The sequence below is a fragment of the Scardinius erythrophthalmus genome (assembly GCF_964197995.2).
Source record: "Scardinius erythrophthalmus genome assembly, chromosome: 13".
NCBI lineage: Eukaryota > Metazoa > Chordata > Actinopteri > Cypriniformes > Leuciscidae > Scardinius > Scardinius erythrophthalmus.
Window position 1 is genome coordinate 6075782 of NC_138233.1, and position 19821 is coordinate 6095602.

Consider the following 19821-nt stretch of genomic DNA (forward strand, 5'->3'; position numbering starts at 1 on the left):
AAGACTATAAAACTTTATAATAGCTTGCATTACTTAGCCTATATATAAAACTTTACTCATTATGCAGTTTACATAAAAAGGACAAAATATGTTTGTTGCTTTAACTCATCAAAATAAGTTAAGCAATTTTAAACTTTTTTTTAAAAAGTTATACAAGATTCAACTCATTTATAGGCCTAATTTAAGTTGAAATTACTTAAACACCCAAGTAAAAAATTTAAGGCAGCAACTTTTTTAAAGTGTAGCCTACTGTATATAAGCCTGATATGTGAATTTCAAAAAGGCTATATAGTAATATAATATTGTATATAATAGGCTATGCAAGACAGAAAGATAGAAATATGAATGTCACACTTTGATGCATATTTTTTCATATGGACCTGAATGCATTTAATCTAAACATGAACTTTATAGTAATTTAACGGAATTATTAAAAAGTGTCACCCTATTGATGTCCCTGAAATATTTGATAATTTTTTAGTAAAAAAACTGAAAGTGGAATATTTATGTTCAGTGTTTTGTTTTTATCAAGCACTTTCGCATGGCCATATATTAGTTGAAGTTTCAGTCTCTCCATCAACTAATGACGCTGCTCTCATCAGCCAATCACATTTCAGATGTGAAGATGCTCGAATCAGGTCCAGGTTCACATCTGTAGAATCAGGGGCTTTCCGCCACACACATCCTGAAAAGCGGGTTTCGCTAGTGCATAAAACCTTCTGGAAGTCACAGTGACTTTCATTCGGAATAAACACACACACACACTCACTCTAGAAACAGCAGTGATGGAAGATCATCAAAACGATGCGCTGATTCAGCGCGTGCCGAGCCAAGAGACCGTCCTGAGCCGCGGACCAACACGGTGATGTTTGTTTATTTGTTTGTTTGTTTGTGGGACATAATAAACTAATTTGTTAGTTTCAGTAGGCTATATATTAATAAATGGCATTAGTGCAAGATAGCAATAACAATATAGCATTTGTGAGGGTAAATGTTCAAGAATGCATGCTTTGAATGATCCTTTAAACTTTTTCTTGCATGCAAAACTCCAGTATTGTGCGTGTAAACAAAAGCATTAATTAGGCCTATTAATGGCAATGAATCATTATTAAAATTATTCCGTGGCTCAAAAGGCACGCAACAAGTATAAACTCATTTTGATACATATCTTAAAATTCCACAATAGAAAGATGGAAAATGAGAAAGATGGAAATAAATCTCTGCCTCCCTACCCGTGACGTCACACGCGCTGCCGTTATTGATTGGTTGTTTATATACTGGACAAGTTTTTTTTTGTTTTATGAGCTGTTGACATTATTTTCTTTTTTAATGGAATTTTATGAATGTTTAACTCTATATTTTGGGATACTATATATTTTTTTTTTGCCTTCACTAATAGCCTACATTTTAAAAAGTCCTGTGGTGTGACAAATACATTTTTAAAACTACAAATATTCCATGTATAGTCTCAATTAATATGACGCCATGAATCTGAATGTAATAGACTATTATACAAGATACAATTTTTTTAAATAGCACATAAAATACCCAAACAAATCATATCATATATCATATCATATCAAATGTTCATTTAAATTTTAATTAGCAGTTTTAACAGTAGTTTGGTTTGGTCATTTTATATATAGGCATATATTATTTATTTATTTATTCATATGTATATTAGTTATTTTTAAAACTAGTTTCAGTTTTAGTTATTTTTCAGGAAGTGACACTAAATAAAAATGAGAAATATTGCCTTGGCAACTTGGTGAAATTAAAAAAAAGATTACTTTTTCATATTTTATTTGATTTTAGTTAATGTTATTTATTTCAAGCAACTAAAATATTAGTTTTTTTATGGTTTTAATTTGAATTCTGACTAAAATATCCCTGCATTGGACATTCATTGTTGTTTATTCTCAGTCTTCCTGAAAACCTGAATCAGTCAATCTTATTTTTAGTTAAGAATTTAAATCATATAGATTTACATTTATTCAATTAGCAGACTCCAAAGTGAGTTACAGAAGAGTTACAAAAATGATATACATATAAGTCTCATTTGCCTTTTAAACAAATATTTTTCAGATTAAATAATCCAAAAATAGAAGCAGGATTTGTTTCTCCCTCTCTTTTCTTTTAATCAAATGAAAAGCAAATCACCCACAAAAAAATTCCTAGGATCTCAAACGATAGTGGCGTGAATCATAAAAATATTCCCTTTTACTTGAAGGGGAATGCACTTTTGTTACCGGACAGACCATGGTGTTATTACAGATAAACACCCACAGCAGTGACCTTCAGTGTGGAAACTCCCCTGAACAGCAGAACGCCTCGTCTAATGGTGTGTGTGTGTGTGTGTGTGTGTGTGTGTGTGTGTGTGTGTGTGTGTGTGTGTGTGTGTGTGTGTGTGTGTCTCCGTCTGCAGGAACCCCAATGGAAAGGCGCTGAAGGTGGCCGGACTGACCGTTCTGGCCTGTCTTCTGCTGGCGGGTCAGGCGCTGACCGCGTACTTCGTCTGGGGCCAGAAGGAACACATCAGTGCTCTGACCAGCGGCCAGGAGAAGCTGAAGAATGAGCTGACCCGAAAGATGTCAGGTATATTTAACCAGTGCATCAAAAACATTCATCAAACACGGATCGCTTTACATGCTATTAATTTACAGAAATACAAGCATCAAATTATTCATGCATATTGTCCCAGGTCTATAAATACCAGTTCTCATAAAATAAAGGCCTCACACCTTTCAAAAATATTTGTTTAAAAGGCAAATGAGACTTACATGCATATCATGTTCATCTTTCGTCTGTCAGCTGGTCCCCCAAAAGTGATGCACCTTCCCATGAACAGCATGCCCCTCCTGAAGGATTTCTCTGACGAAACCTCTGACCAGACCACCGACAAGAAAAAGAGCACTCCTCTCTTGGTGAGGAGAAACAGCAAAGGATGATAGTTGTCAATAGTGGTGCTTGGGTTTTTGTTCATTCAATTCTGAATATCTGTTTCTTATTCTTTTCTGTAGAAACTGCAGCCAGTTTTCACAAACCAGAGAGAGGGCAGCGGACAACTGGACGGTACGGTCTCCAACATACAGAACACGAGAGAGAAATAAATAAATCACGTGAAAAATAATTGTAAAGTAATATAATGTAATACATTATTTATATATTAAATATATAAGATATTATAAACAAATTTAAAATATAATAATAATATTAATATATTGGCAGCATTTTTAGTAATTGAATAAAGCCGAAAAAAAAAATTTCGATGGATGAAAAACTTTAGAAATGTTTCCTTCGCAACTAATTGAAATAAAATATGTTTAAGTTGAAGTATTAATGTTACAAAAATAAATATTCATATATTTAAATATTTTAAAAATGAAAAAGCACATAAAAGCAATATATAAAAACCAATAAAACTTAAACTAAATATACAAAACTATAAAAATAAAAGCTAATATACAATATTTAAAAAACATCAATCTACAGAACACAAGAAAGATGGATAAATAAATAATGTGAAAAATAAATGTAATATAATATATTACATTATTTAACATATAATAAAAATTATATAAATATAATATTACATAAAATATATAATTAAAATTATGTATATAAAAAAGCTAAAATTAAATATAAACATTAGATGGAAAAACTTGTTGCCTTTGCAACTAACTGAAATAAAATATGTTTACGTTGATGAAAAAGAAAATTGAAAAAAAAAGCTAAAAAGAAATATTAATATTTAATATTAAAGATATATAATATATTATAATTATTTGAAATAATATTAAAAACAAAAAAAACAAAAGCACATACGATTAAATAAATTAAAAATTAATTAAACTAAAAACCGAAAACTAAAAAAAAAATATATGTAATGTTTGAAATTCAGCAACACAATCACCAGAACACAAGATAGATAAATAAATAAATAATATGTATTACATTATTTATGTATATATATATATAAAAAAAAAAATATATATATAGGCATTTTTGGTAATTGAAATAAAGCTGAAATAAAAAGAAATACAAATATTAGATGAAAAAATAACAAACTGAAAAACTTGTATAAAAATTACAAATAAAAATGAAATTGAAATAAAGCTAAAAAAAAATTAATATATTAAAAAATAAAAAATGACAAAAGCACATAATTGACTAAATTAATTAAAAAATGTCATGCGTAACAACACCTGTGACCACATTCCCAATATACTGTCTCACAAGCTCTTGTCCATTATTGTTGAACTAATTCTTCATGTTCTGTCCGAAGGTGGTAGACTGATGCCGAAGAGGATGAATCTGCCAATGAGGAGTCTTCCTCTGCTGGTGGACGCCGATGAGGAGATTAAGAGCTCACCTGCATCAGGTGAGACACACACACACTCACACACTCACTCACACACACCTCACGCAGATCTCCACGTGACACGCGTGTCTCTCTGCAGCTGTTGAGGTGGAGAGCAAGTGTAAGCTGGAGTCTGAGAAGCAGGTGAGGCCCGGGTTCTTCAAGCCTCAGTGTGACGAGCAGGGCAACTATATGCCCATGCAGTGCTGGCACAGCACCGGCTACTGCTGGTGTGTGGACAAAGACGGCAAGGAGATCTCGGGCACACTCATGCGCGGGCGACCCCAGTGTGACTCAGGTGCGCTTCATGACAAGGGTATTAATGTGATCCTTTGAGAAACCAGTACCTAGTACAGTAAAAGAATAAATCTGCTCACTCAAATTGCTATGTTATGACTATGTTATATTATGCTTTTATTTTGGAATTATTTATATACTATTATTAAATTGTTTTCATTTCTTTTTAAATTTTTAGTTTAAGTTTTATTCATTTAGTTATGTGCTTTTGTCATTTTTTTTATTAGTGTGTGCATAATTTACATATTTCTATTTAGCCTTAATACATTTTTATTGGTAATATTAATACTTCAGCTTAATTATTTCAGTGAGTCGTCAGGGCAACATTTATATCTAATGGTCATTCAAGTTTTTTAAGTTTTCCATTTAATATTTATATTTTATTTTATTTTAGCTTTATTTCAAATAAAGAAAACAAATGTTTAATAGTTCCAGTTAACAATGTAACAACACTCAGGTCTATTTTTTTTTATTGTGTCATAAAAATGAAAAATAAATCTGGACTCATTTTAGTATTATTTATATACTATTATTATATTTAACAATATTCTAAATTAGCTTTTAATTTTACATTTTCATTTTACTTTGTTATATCCATATTATGTGCTTTTGTCATTTTTATTCATTTAAAAAAACTTCTATTTAGCTTTAATTCATTATTTATTTTATTTAAACTTTATTTCTTAAACTTCAACTTATTTCATTTTAGTCAGTTGCAATGTAACAAGTTTTTTAAGTTTAAGTTTTTTTAATCTAAGATTTATATTTTTATTATTTTATTTCGGCTTTATTTCAATACCCGAAAGCAACATTGTCTGCTAATATAATTTGTCATGAAAGAGTTGAATGAAATGCAAAGTAGTACAGTAAATACAGTTTACCGTAGGTACATGCTCTCAGTGGAACATAAACTAGAAATGAAAAGTCAATCAAAATAAATCAATTAGTCAATCACTTGTAATGTAAATATTCTTGACATCCTTTTCTCTGTGTGTTTTGTGCATTTCTCTGATGATGGTTCATCACAGCTCCTGCTGATGTTTTGGGTGAGTCTCTATGTGTGTCATTTACTGCTTTACCCCAAAACGCTCATGTAGTGATAATGAGCTAAAATACCAGCACTAATGCCCATCTCTCTCTCTCTCTCTCTCTCTCTCTCTCTCTCTCTCTCTCTCTCTCTCTCTCTCTCTCTCTCTCTCTCTCTCTCTCTCTCTCTCTCTCTCTCTCTCTCTCTCTCTCTCTCTCTCTCTCTCTCTCTCTCTCTCTCTCTCTCTCTCTCTCTCTCCAGAGTAAAGCCAGTGCATCCACAACAGGACCATCTTCTCCAGCAATAAAGAATAACAGTTTAAATCTTAATAACTGTCACTATTGCAGCTCCTGAGGATCAATCTGTCCATTTGGACGTACTTCAATGGAAATAATCTAATAACCTTTCAACTTAAGGTCTCTTATGATCTGCGTTTAATATAGATACACATAAGTATGATGTTCTATGAGATGTTAACGCTGGCCTATAACCCTTATTCTAATAATATCTATAGTAAGTTTTCTGCGTGATACCATCTCTTTGTTTTAATTTTTAACCCAAGGCATGTTGTTCGAGGCGGATGAATATCAGAGCGATTGTAAGAGTGTAAATAAAAGGCCTTTAATAAACACATGCTGTTTCCAAATGTGACTGTGTCTGTGATCTGTGATGTATTTATTTAAAGACTTGTTCTATAAAAATAATGGAAAAGCCAGAAAAGGGTGTAAGAATGAATATTATTGAATATTTCCTGCTCTATCTGAATGATCTCTGTGCATTAAAGTAGAAGATCATATGCACATAAATGCATGAAGCCACAGCTGGAGGTTAAAATATACTGAATAATATTACATATGCTGTCTGAGCAAACTAAATAAACCACACATGGCAATAAAATAAGACAATAAATCTTTGCAATACAATAAAATAACAGGAAAAGTTATATGAAGTGCTTTTCAGATCGCATATATGTTGATCAATGTAAAAATATATGCAATTATATGATTTCATCATTTAATAATTCAGCTGCACATAGAGTGCATGTGTAAATATGTGAAAAACATGCAGATTAGGGGGTTTTAAATACCCCGTCTGACTCATGCACTTCCTCTTTCAGATCCTTTTCACTGAATAATAGAATGAATAGATAGATAGAGAGAGAGATAGATAGATAGATAGATAGATAGATAGAGAGAGAGATAGATAGATAGATAGATAGATAGATAGATAGATAGATAGATAGATAGATAGATAGATAGATAGATAGATAGATAGATAGATAGATAGATAGATAGATAGATAGATAGATAGATAGATAGATAGATAGATCTGAGAACTGTGTTTGAGATGTTTACCAGCTGGAGGATTCTCTCTTCGTGATCTCTTCAGTTCAGTTTCAGTTTATATCCTGATGTGTGGACGTATAAGCAGTGTGTTGATGAAAACCCTGTTACAGAGAAAATACAAAACTACTGTGACCTGCTGTTTGAAAGAGCCTGTTCATCACCGTTTAAAGAGAGAAGAGACTTTACCTGAGTAAATGTATTCATCTCTGTTGTGTTGAAGATCTGCTTGCCTGAACACCATCACTGATCTTCTGCTGTCTGATCAGTTTACTGTAATAAACCTCCAGAAACTGGGTTCTAACTTGCTTACGAGTTTGGAGTGTGGTTACAATATTCATATATTATAAAAGATAATATAAATATAAAAATAAAGCCTAATTAAAAAATAAGAACTAATCTTCTGCTCACCAAGGCTGCATTTATTTGATTAAAAATACAAACAAAAACAGTCATATTGTGAAATATTATTGCAATTTAAAACAGCTGTTTTCTATGTGAATATATAGTTGTGTAATTTATTCCTGTGATCAAAGCTGAATTTTCAGTATCATTACTCCAGTCTTCAGTGTCACATGATCCTTCAGAAATCATTCTAATATGATGATTTGATGCTCAAAAAACATTAATGATTATTATCAATGTTGAAAACAGTTTTTTACATGTTTATTTCATGATGCTATGATTTATAGAAAGTTCAAAAGAACAGCATTTATGTGAAATGGAAAGCTTTTGTAACATTAAACACTACCCTTCAAAAGTTTGGAGTTAGTAAGAATTTTAATTTTATTTTTGGGGGAAAGAAATAAAATAAATCAATACTTTTATTCATTAAGGATGAGTTAAACTGATCAAAAGTTACAGTAAAGACATTTATGATGTTAGAAAATATTCTATTTTAAATAAATGCTGTTCTTTTGAACTTTCTATTCATCAAAGAATTTCGAAAAAAATGGTCGAACTGTTTTCAACATTGAAAATAATAATTAATGTTTTTTGAGCATAAAATCAGCATATGTGTTTAAGTTGATGAACAAATTAAAATAAAATTGAATTAAAGCTAAATAGAAATTAAATGTATATAAAATAATATTAAAATTAAAATAAATTGAAAAAATATCAAATTAATATTTTTAAAACTGATCAAATGACAAACTAAAATGTAAATGAAAATAAAACTGAAAATATAAAAATGAAAACGTGTGTATACGTATATATATATACACACACATTAATTCATATATAAATATACAATATTATAAAGTATACAGTATAAATAAATATAATAATAATAATATATAGATTAATATAATTGCTTCACTAACGTCACTTTCTTTCATCATATCTGAAGTTTTGTTGATTGTATCAGGTAGAGTTGTGATGAATTTTAACTCAGTTCTCCTCAAGTCCACATATGAATTCATGGTAGAAATAATTTGTGATGTCACTGAAATCACTAAACGAATACAGTGAAACTGATTTGTCCAATGATTCGCTCAGTTCAGCTGATGCTAAAACATCTATTTCTTGTTAAATATCTCAACCTTCCTTCTCTTTCTCAAAACAGAAATGCTCAGTTTCATTTCCCTGTTTATGTGAAAGTAACAAGATTAAAAAGACATTGTGACTTCCTTAAAATGATGCATTTGCAAATGAGAGACAGATATGAGGTCAGCGAGGAGATGAATCTCACGGAAGACATCAGAATAAACTGAGCGCATGATTATGACTTATACAGATGAATTTAATCAGTATTAATTTAGTTTTTATTGTTATTTTGAATGTTTTTGTTAAGTATTTTTTGTGTGTACATTTTGTTATTTGTATTAGATTTTTTACATTTTTAGTTATTTTAGTACATCAAGTTAAACTGAATGAAACATGAGAAATGTTGCCTTGGCAGCTAGGTGAAATAAAGTAAGTTTAAGTTTTTGTATACTGTATGTTGTTTTATTTCAGTTAATGTTTACTTTATTTGAAGTAACAAAATGTTTTTTTTTTCTTTGTTATATAACCCTATAACCCTGATGCAACATTTAAACAGCCCCACACAGACACGGGTGAAAGTGAACACTGAGTAATGAATATTTCACGAGAGTGAAACACACACACACACACACACACACACACACACACACACACACACACACACACACACACACACACACACACACACACACACACACACACACACACACACACACACACACTCTCTCTCTCTCTCTCTCTCTCTCTCTCTCTCTCTCTCTCTCTCTCTCTCTCACTCACACTCACACACACACACACACACACACACACACACACTCTCACTCTCTCTCTTCAGCTCAACACAAGAACATGGACATATCCGTGAGTAACAAAAGAGTAATAATAAGATAAATCTTAGCTATACATAACTGCTCGTGTTTTCTGTGAAATATGAGTTTAATGCTGATGGAGTTGATATTGTGTGTGTGTGTGTGTGTGTGTGTGTGTGTGTGTGTGTGTGTGTGTGTGTGTGTGTGTGTGTGTGTGTGTGTGTGTGTGTGTGTGTGTGTGTGTGTGTGTGTGTGTGTGTATGTGTGTGTGTGTGTGTGTGTGTGTGTGTGTGTGTGTGTGTGTGTGTTGTAGGTGGCTGATGGAGGCAGAGCTGAAGAGGTGTGTGAGGCAGCGGACAGTAAGACAGATCTGCAGGAGCTCCTCAGACAGGAGATGGAGATGCATATTACTGGTACATCAGTTACATATTGACCATAACCACGACTAAACCATTGCTAGATTTTTTGCTTTCACAAATATATAATTCATTTAAAGAAATTAAAGAAATAAGGGATTTAAAGGAATTTTAAAAAAAAGTAGAGAATCAACTAGAATCTATTGTATAGTAATGCATTTGAACTATCTGCAAATCATATTTTGTATTTTAAAATATCCAGTATAATATTTAACATGCCTAATATGCAAATGGATCTGTTAAAGTCTCTTGTCTCTAATTCAATTACAAATTTGTTTGTTTGTTATATATTTTTTTTCTAATATTTATATTTCATTTAATTCAACTTGATTTCAATTAACAAAATGCTTTTAATAGTTTTAGTTGTAGTTAACAATAATAGCACTGAATGGAAGCATCGTGCTGGAATATATATTCAACTTCTGTGAACATTAAACCCCGCCTTCTTTTATTTGATTGGCCATCTCAAATATTTTGACATTGACGAGCACTGCTAGACCTCAGAGGCGGATCGGCTTAATAAAATAACTCTGAAAACTTGCTGTCATCCTAACAACACAAAGCAAAATGCTGTGCAGAGCAACATAAATAATATCAAATATTGGGGGACAATGTGTTCATATCTAATTATTGGAGGGAACTTACATCCTTGCACTAACATGATGATGATGATGATGATGATGGTTTCAGAGGGCAGGACCAGCATTCAAAGGAATCAGGAGAGGATGAGCCGAATCAGACAACTGAAGGAGGAGATCAGATTACAGGAGACGCACAGAGAATCCCACCAATCACACGCCACTAGCATGGTGAGTGGCCAATCAAGAGACAGGAACTCTGATACCTGATAACACAGTCCAGCACTCAACCAGCATTCATTTTAGTAAATGCATTAACTAATGGGACGTTATTTTAAAGTGTTAGCATATTGCACAAAAACATATAAAGCAGGAGTTTTAACTGTGTGTGTGTGAATGTGTTTGTCTCTCAGGGGGTTCATGAGAAACTCCTGGAGCGCAGAACGAGACTGAGAGAGACTCACGAGAGGCTGATCGAGGATGAACTGATGAAGATGGAGAGAGAACTACAAGAGGAGCAGGTGAGAGCAGATGAACAAGAAGACCTCAAACGGGCCGTTCTTCTGATCATGTGTCTGTCCCTGTCCCGTCCGAAGGTGAGTGGTGTAGAGGGGGAGATGTCGTTCCTGCGCAGAGAGAGACACATCCTGGTTCTTCAGATCGAGGCGCTGCGCAGGGAGAACCAGCAAGCGTACGTGGACCTGGAGGACCAGAACCAACACCACCAGCAGGAGGTCCATGAGCTCAGAGAGGAGAGTCTACAGGTGACAACACTGAACAATTATGGCTTTTAATGATTGGAAAACCAAATTAAGAAATGAAGAAAACCCAACATGTTACAAGACGCCATTAATATCTGTCTTCTTCCAGTTCTGAATGTGAAGACTAGGCATTACTCATGAGCTAAAGTTTTGTTTCAATATACTGCCCAAGTTTCCATTTCCCATCTGAATGCTGCCATCTAGTGTCAGGTCTGTGTTCTGCACGCGTGTCCAGGTGTTCAGGGCGTTTCGTGAGGTTCTGGAGGAGCAGAGGAGGATGTCAGAGAGCAGGTACAGGGCTCTTCTCATAGACGCCATCCAGGACACGGTTCACCTGTCCTCACAAAACCTGCAGCTCCAGGAGGAAGTTCAGCAGCTCCGGAAAACGCACATTCCCACTCAATGACACCGCTGATCCAACATGGTTACCCAATAAGTAACTGTAAAAGATCAAATCAAGCTTTTTCAGTGATTAGAAATGGAAATCATTTAATAATTGATGAGATGAAATGAATCAACACTGAACTGACTCGAGCTAAATAATGACACTATTGACTTTTTAAGTTTGAATTTGCCTCATTAGCATTACGTTCAGACATGAAGGCTTATTTGGCTCGTTTTTCTTCAATATATATAATATATTTATTCACTATAGTGTTAAAACTGCAGTGTTTAGCTACGCAGAATGTGATACCAAGAAACCAGAGCTAATTCTTATAAATATATTTTTGACATGATTAACATATTCTTTCCTGATCTGAACATAGGAATATTGGCATTATTAGATTAACATTAATAAATCTTTAATACATTACTGGTCATCCATGAATATGATTTCTGCCCGAGTCCCGTCGTATTCTCCACCGGCTGTAAAAGTGAAGACAACAACTCCCATGATCCCGTGAAATCAAGCCGTCATCAAGCTACGCCTCTGTTTAGAAAAAGCGACCTCTAGTGGCGAAAAATTACATAGTGTGCCTTTCATTTTTTTTATAGCCTATATTGCAAACTTCCAAATGTTTAAATTTGAACAATGTGCACTTTCTGTTAATTAAAATGAAAATTATAAAAAAAATATAAATATAAAAGTCTTACGAGCTTGCATATAACAGTTTTATTTTCATTTACTTAGTGTCAACACAGACTCAATTTACAATTCTTAAAGAATATTTATCAATATTATAATGACAAAGATCTCGTAAAGATTAATGCACATATACTGATACTGTATGATCTTCACCGCTGGGAACAGCAGTATTCCCACATTCCCTTCTGTTATTCCCTCCGGACATATCACACATAGTCTATCACACATGCTTTATTGTAAAATCGTGAGTTATATAGTTATATATACTATATTGTATAGTTATATATCTTTGATTTTATTTTCTTATTTTTTTACGTTGTTTTACGGGACTGTACACTTGTGTCTTCACTGAGTATGGGGGTCTATGGGAACAAAAGTGTGTGTTTCTAAATTTGTGGTTGTTTTCAAACTGGTGTATGTTTATAATTCATGCAATGAAAATGATGCCCTTCACCCCACCCATTCTCTGAAGAGTAGCTATCTACGGGTTCAGCCTTAATTTTTCTCGGATCTTAACATGTCCACAGTGGATTCAGTTCTGCTGCATCACAGCACGCATGTGGCTAAACGTGTTTAACATCTTCAAAAAAACTGCAAATGCAAGCAGAAGTGTAAAAGCACGGATAGCAAAACACCAGACACCACAAAACCAAGACATGATCAAGAGCAACAGTTTTTTATTTTTTTCTAGCACTTTTTTGACGATACATGTTTCAAAGCAGCTTTACAGAAAATGCTTGTTTTAATGTTACAATTTAGGAAATATTCTGTTATCTGCCAGAGATGAGTGTGTCACAGTAATATGGCTTAACGATTACAATATAATGATAATATTAAAATATTATAGGATAATATCTGAAAGTTTGGCATGTCGATCCAAAGTTGCCATCATCTGAAATCTTCGCAATTGTTGGCGTCGCCTGAAAACATCGTAGAAACAGGAAAGCAAAAGGAGGAGATTCTCATAGATGTGCTGAGATCTGCCGCTGGTCTCATGAATCTTCTACTGTGTGTTCATGTTCTTCTCCAAATCTTCTCATTCTCAGTTTTTGATCGTCCTGTTTTCTTTCTAAAAGCATCACATTATCATCATCATCTCTTAATATTTGCATGTTAAATCCTCAATGATGATGATAAATGTCTCTCACCTGACGTGTGTCTCATGTAGATGTGAAACCCTCCTAACAGACCAAACAGAACCATCATCTGAAAACTCCAGACCAGCACAAACACCACAGACTCTGAACACACTGAAAACAACAATTAGAAAGAAAATCAATCCATCATGTTTCCTGTAGCGTGTTCTTTAAAACTCGTACCATGTCCTGATGTCTGTGTGCTATTGGTCAGTGTAGAGGTCAAACGAGAGGTCACAGCTGCAGTAGTTGTTCCTGTAATAAAACATCACTATAATCACCGAAACTGAAAACACTTCAACACAAATTACTGCTGAGATCGGGCTGAAATAAACTCATTTTCAGCCAGAAACGTTGCGAGAATGAACTGTGTCCATTGAAGTGTTGGCCATCCTGTGGCCGCAGCAATTGATGTTGCTGTGTCTGACTAAAATGTGACTGACATGTTCTTGACAGGTTTTGTGAGATTCACTCTTGTTGCTGTAGTTTAGTAAATACATGGAGATTTATGTATGAAAAGCTCACCAGGACATTGTTCTACACTAATGTTCTTCTGTCCGTCACTGACGTGGTTCTTCACACTACAGATGATGATGTCTCCATGAGTTGTGTCATTCAGCTCAACGCTGGTGTCTCCATCCATCAGTGGATCTCCATTCAGAGTCCAGCTGTAGATGAGCTGATCCCCGTCAGAAGAGCAGGACACTGACTTCACCCCACTGGAGGAGCAGATGATTGACACTTCCACTGAGCCAATAGGAGCTGTAGGGCGGGACACATGACAGTCACATGACACTACAGTCACAACTCAATTTCAAGACATTTTTAACCACATTTATTGCTGCGATGATATCTGGACATCACTGAATTAAACATGCAGCAGGTTATTCATGTGACAACAGTGTAGCAAATTACTGTTTGAAATGCTTTCATATACTACTTTGAAACAGTAGGCAATATACAGTAAGCAACAAGTTTTCAATTCTGAAAATAGTCTTAGTACATGGAAAGTTCAGATCCTTTTTAATAATAATAATAATAATAATAATAATAATTAAAGCTGCAAGCAGCGATGAAAAGGGCCCTCGCACCCCTGCCACCGCCACCCGGCACCTTTAGTAAAGGCCTTAAGATTACATTCACCAAATTTGAAGAGGATCAGCCATTTTGCCCCACACAATTTTGAAAACCACATCACACGTAAATTTTCACCACTTCTGAAGCGTGTGCAAAGTTTCATGATTTTTCGAGCACATTTTGTATTTGCCACACTTCCTGCTACCAGCAGGTGGCGCTATTGCTATAACCTAATATGAGCATGGTCATGTGTTCAGGACAGGACTCTTATCAAACATGTGAAGTTTGGGGCAGATTGGAAATTGTATGGCTGAGTTACTGCAGGCTGTCTGTGGTTGCCTAGCAACATCGGAACTGCAAGCAACATTAATATTGAACTTATCTGATCATGCATATATCACCAGAAGGCCGAAATTGGGTGAACATTTGTCAGGCCGCTGAGGGCACACCCTTCGACGAAAACTCAAGATCTTCGCAATTTAACGTCGCAAAGGCCTTAAGATTACACTCACCAAATTTGAAGAGGATCAGATCAAAACTGTAGGAGGAGCTGGTTAAAGTACAACATCAGGAAATTGCGAAAAATGCACAAAATCTAGGAGGAAGTTCAAAATAGCTCACTTTATGTTGTGTTTAGGGCTATGCTCCAAGAGACTTTTCTGTAGGTATTGGGTCATTACATGTATGTACCAAATTTCATACCTGTACGTGAAACCTAGAGCCGGGGCAAAATGTGGGGGCAATAATTTACCGAATTTGCCCCCCCCCCCCCCCAATTTTGAAAACCACATCACACGAAAATTTTCACCACTTCTGAAGCGTGTGCAAAGTTTCATGAGTTTTCGAGCACGTTAAGGCCCTCTAAAAAGCGATTCACTTTGGAGAAGAAGAAGAAGAAGAAAAAGAAGAAGAAGAAGAAGAAGAAGAAGGAGGAGAAGAAGAAGAAGAAGAAGGAGGAGAAGAAGAAGAAGAAGGAGAAGAAGAAGAAACGGAGCAAAAACAATAGGGTCCTCTCACCATCGGTGCTCGGGCCCTAATAACAACCTTCACAGAGATTCCACTGATTCATTTGCATGAGAGTGAGATCGTTGTAGATCATGAGATTGTAATGAGTCTGATGAGAGTTATTGTACCTTCAACTTTCACTTGAAGATCTGCAGATGTTTCTCTGCCGTCTGAGTGTTCGAGTAATAAAGTGTAATTCCCTGAATCTGCTCTGATCACACGGTTTATTATCAGAGTCCCATTAATGACTGTCACTTCAGGTCTGTTATTATAAAGATCACATTCGGTCCCACTTTTACTGTCACTCCTTACTCTACAAACTGGATCAACTGTGTTATTGAATTTTCTCTTTCTTATCCTCAGTTTATAATTTCCAGCATCCACCATCTGCAGATTGAGTTTGTGATCCAGAGCAGCGTAACAGGGATCTGACTGATTAAACCTGCAGTTAAACTCCATACCTGAAGAACAAAACACACACACTGACACACACACATGCACACGCGCACACACACACACACACACACACACACACACACACACACACACACACACACACACACACACACACACACACACACACACACACACACACACACACACACACACACACACACACACACACACACACACACACACACACACAGAGAGAGAGAGAGAGAGAGAGAGAGAGAGAGAGATCAACATAAGAGTCCTACTGCTGATGTAAATATTTCTCTCATCATAATTTAAAATCAGACACAAATTACACAAACATTCACAGAATTAAAGAATATTAAATTAATCTTGATCTGATCTCACTGAAACATCTGAGCTCAGTTCATCTTCATCATAAACACAAATGTTCAAATCTTTTCTCTAAGGAATTACTCTCATGAATTACTGAATATAAAACATATTACTGGAGATTTAACTTGGTTTATTACGTAAAAAAAGTTCAATCCAGTCAAACAGTGACATTTCTTTCTTTTTAAATACTGTCTTGATGTTTGTGACATCAGATGTAATGGAGAAACATGATTTGATGAATGCCCATATTATATTTTTTTAAATTAATGATTACATTTACAAAATATGAAACTTTTTTGTACAGTAAAACACACTTCCTCTCACATTTTGTAAATCCTCCACAAATACACACTATGAATAAGACCACTAACACAAAGACTATAGATCACTGCAGACTGTTTTGGAAACACTGTTAATGTAATATTATATGACAGTGTTTTTATTTGAGAGATTGATGAGATTGAACAGCATTGTAAAGTTGACTCACATGCAGCAGTTTGCAGCAGCATCAGCATCAGTCCAAAGATGAGCATCATTTCTCTAAAGTCCAGTTTCCAGAAGAGCCCAGCGGCAGCAGAAGAGTGTGGATGAAGCTTCAGATGGGGACATGAGTGTCTGGACTTCAGTCTGTCTGTGTTCTGGCTCTCATGAAGCTCCTCACAGAGAGACTCACTCTGGACTGACACATGAGGAAATATCTGACCGCTTCATGAGAAAAGAGGAAGTTTCCTCATATGGGGGAAGGCAGATGATGGGTGCACTGACATAGACCAAGTCTAACTAAAGACAGTGAAACTAGAAAGGTGTAAAAAGACGTAACATTTTCAGGCACACTTCCAAAAATAAGTGTAAAAGTGCTAATCATACATTTAAAACAGCAAGTGGGAAGGTGGTGCATAAAAAAATATATGCTTATGATTATCATGATTGTTCTTTTGTGAATAATTCTAAACATATTATGCATCTGCTGCTGCATTTATTGTACAAAACTTGTTTTGGAGGTATGAAAGTACATTTTTTCATGATAGGCTATATTTTTTGTCATACTTTCCAGACATTTTGTATGAATTAATCAAAACTTACTTAGGTGGAATTATTGTTTTGTTGACTTCTGTGACATGGTTAGCATGTGTAAAAGTCAGTGTGTCTAGCAGGCGTATGATATTCTGTCATGGCTGATAGGGTTGGAGACGGTTGCAACAAGTTATAAATTGCATGTTTAATAAAGGTTTGTTGCATTGCAAATTGTTCAATTCTTCCTGTCTGACACTGAAATATGGAGAGATTGAATAGCATCTGTAACATCTGCACACTGAATCTATGTAGGCCTATGTTTTACACATACACAAAAAAAACCTCAATAACTGTTATTTGATTAATATGACTAAATAAATAGATTATAGGCTACAATAATATTATTGAAATAAATAATACTATAATATTATAGTAGGCCTAAAACAGTTCATATTTTCAGGATTATATGCTCATTGAGACAAAAAGCTAAAATTAATTAGAGAAATTTAAGGTATTTTTAACGTGTTGCAATCGTCCCTGGTTTGTGTTGCAACCGTCCCTGGGTTGGGGTCAGTTGCAACATCTGACTTCTTCCATTCAAATAAATACTGTGAAAGATATGTCTTATATAATCATCTTTAAATGGTATGGGTAATTAGCAGACAGATACAAGTTTAATATATACAAATTTGGTTGGTCTAGTCCAAATAGTCTCTGAGTAACTGAAAAAAATGCAAAAAGTGTTGCAACTGTCCCCGGTCTCCCCCTATCCAGTGTAATAGCAAAGGTGTCAATTATAGAATTAAAGGCACAGAGAGTATTAACATTGATTTCACAAATTAAGGCTTATTTGGCTCGTTTTGCTTCTATAGTGTTAGAAGGCAATGTTGATTCTTATAAAATATATTTTTGACATGATTAACATATTCTTTCCTGATCTGAAGGAATATTGCTCATACATTGCTCTTGCATCTCTCACTGAGGGCTCTTCTTCTCTTCCTTTACTCGTATTTTTGTCGATGTTTTCACTCCGCGACCCGTTGAGAAACACTGGTCTCTAAATAACCCCTGTGGAATAACCCACAGCGACAAATATAATACACAGTAGATCATATGGCATCTTGATATAGGCCTACACTTTTCTTAGTGTCAGCGGTCTTGATACAACATGACAGATCCGCTCTGATACTGTGATCATTGTTAATAACCAGTACGATTCCTCAAACCAGCAGATTCATCCGTACAGAAGAAGCACAACTGACTCAAACTACTCCACACATCACATGCAATTTCATCTTTCACACACAGATGGTGGATGATAGCCTATAGCTCTTTAGTGCAATTTTAAACAAATAACTTTATAAAAATTAACTGTAATTAAAGTCTATTTATGTTTAACAAATAAGTGTCAAAGACAGACAGTTTCCTGGTTATTAGCGACATCTGCAGGAGGAAACTAGAGTTACAGCTGGACTCTTTTACTAAAATACATTGTATTATTTGATATCTATTTAAAGGCACACTATGCAAGATTTTTTGGATCAAAATAACCAAAAATCACTAGAACAATGTTTTATATTTTGTTGATTTGTGTAGGCTACTTACATTATCCTAAATGTAGCAGTTTTACATGGATCGTGTCTGTGCATCACCTATCATTTCCGGTTTTATACTGTATAAACCATGGAAACACCAAAGATGCTTTAATATATTAAGGACCGTTCGGTATTTATGGAATGGATCACCGGAGGAAAATAGGGGAGGGTCATGTCTTTTTATTCTTTGTTGAGGGGAGGGTCACCCAACACCCCAGATGGGTCTGACCCAACAAAACTCCAGTTTGGCGCTATTTGACAGTGCGCGCGCTTCGGGTGTACGCGCTCAGAAAAAGTGCAGCGTGTCAGATCATAACGCCAATGAAATGTTTACCCGGCAAAGCCTTAAAGCACAAGCAAATAATGAACTTTTGTGATTGCGAATAAGTGCAGTGTCCTGTGAGTGTAACTGCTGCATTAAATGTACGTCGAGTTTTACAGTGTTGGGACTGAGGCGCCAGAACTGCAGCTGATATAATGTGTGCTTTAGCACGATACTTCCATATTTTAGTTTCCATGCTTATTGTGTTTCCACAACAATGTTAGTGAGTAAATCTACTGAAATGGCGACCATAACAGTGGAGTGTGATGTGTAAGATAAGAAAGCAGAGGTTAACGCCTGTTTCACACATAGGCCTACTCTGTGTGCAGAGTGTGTATGCAGTACAGGAGCAGCACACACTTTAGTGCTTTCACATATGCTGCGTTTGCAGCGTGTAACTGATCCACGGCTGTACCACAAACCATGAAATCCAGAAGTTATCAGCAACTTTTATTAAAAAAAGTTTTGTCAGCATTGCGATTCTCTTTGTACACATATAGCCTACACTCTTTAATAGACGTATTCATGTTTAAACCTATTTAAACAACGTAAATTTAAATTCAATGCATTAACAACTGCCTCGCTCTACATTATCCCTTACGTATTGGTGAGCTACTTTACTGTGAAAAGTCAATTAATGCTTTAAAGAACAGGAGAATATTGCAGAATGGCTTGCTTCCCACAAAGGGAAAGTTGTTATCTAGGAATGATCAGATG

The 19821-nt window shown here is 34.9% G+C and overlaps 3 protein-coding genes across 5 annotated transcripts; 2 read left to right on the top strand and 1 right to left on the bottom strand.

Moving 5' to 3' along the window:
* Positions 1-608: 608 nt before the first annotated feature.
* cd74a (CD74 molecule, major histocompatibility complex, class II invariant chain a) lies at positions 609-6335 on the top strand. 3 transcript variants are annotated; one of them, XM_081382425.1, is made up of 8 exons: positions 609-862; positions 2426-2595; positions 2812-2924; positions 3021-3072; positions 4286-4381; positions 4461-4676; positions 5686-5703; positions 5946-6335. In XM_081382425.1, exons 1-8 carry the CDS (start codon positions 786-788, stop codon positions 5948-5950), a joined length of 747 nt encoding a protein of 248 aa, XP_081238551.1. In that variant the 5' UTR covers positions 609-785; the 3' UTR covers positions 5951-6335. The 3 variants fall into 3 exon arrangements, with proteins under 3 accessions (XP_081238551.1, XP_081238553.1, XP_081238552.1); XM_081382426.1 differs by having other exon boundaries at positions 616-862; positions 4461-4658; XM_081382427.1 differs by lacking the exon at positions 5686-5703.
* Positions 6336-8666: 2331 nt separating this feature from the next.
* On the top strand, positions 8667-11889 carry LOC308700682 (uncharacterized protein). The gene is made up of 7 exons (XM_081382413.1): positions 8667-8944; positions 9072-9376; positions 9638-9737; positions 10431-10549; positions 10732-10839; positions 10915-11082; positions 11315-11889. The coding sequence occupies exons 2-7, from the start codon at positions 9365-9367 to the stop codon at positions 11483-11485; spliced, it is 678 nt and encodes a 225-aa protein (XP_081238539.1). The 5' UTR covers positions 8667-8944; positions 9072-9364; the 3' UTR covers positions 11486-11889.
* Positions 11890-12827: 938 nt separating this feature from the next.
* LOC308701286 (uncharacterized protein) lies at positions 12828-18846 on the bottom strand (the record flags this gene model as incomplete). Its single annotated transcript, XM_081383486.1, has 7 exons — positions 12828-13235; positions 13315-13407; positions 13486-13557; positions 13828-14064; positions 15513-15845; positions 16661-16852; positions 18840-18846. The coding sequence occupies 7 exons, from the start codon at positions 18844-18846 to the stop codon at positions 13159-13161; spliced, it is 1011 nt and encodes a 336-aa protein (XP_081239612.1). The 3' UTR covers positions 12828-13158.
* Between the last annotated feature and the right edge of the window lie 975 nt (positions 18847-19821).

Bases quoted from the DNA above. Each gene is read 5' to 3' on its own strand.
- cd74a (XM_081382425.1), top strand. From the start codon at position 786: ATGGAAGATCATCAAAACGATGCGCTGATTCAGCGCGTGCCGAGCCAA. The intron at 2,925-3,020 runs GTGAGGAGAAAC...TCTTTTCTGTAG, and splicing joins AAAAGAGCACTCCTCTCTTG to AAACTGCAGCCAGTTTTCAC. The intron at 3,073-4,285 runs GTACGGTCTCCA...TTCTGTCCGAAG, and splicing joins GGGCAGCGGACAACTGGACG to GTGGTAGACTGATGCCGAAG.
- LOC308700682 (XM_081382413.1), top strand. The intron at 10,550-10,731 runs GTGAGTGGCCAA...TTTGTCTCTCAG, and splicing joins AATCACACGCCACTAGCATG to GGGGTTCATGAGAAACTCCT. The intron at 11,083-11,314 runs GTGACAACACTG...ACGCGTGTCCAG, and splicing joins TCAGAGAGGAGAGTCTACAG to GTGTTCAGGGCGTTTCGTGA.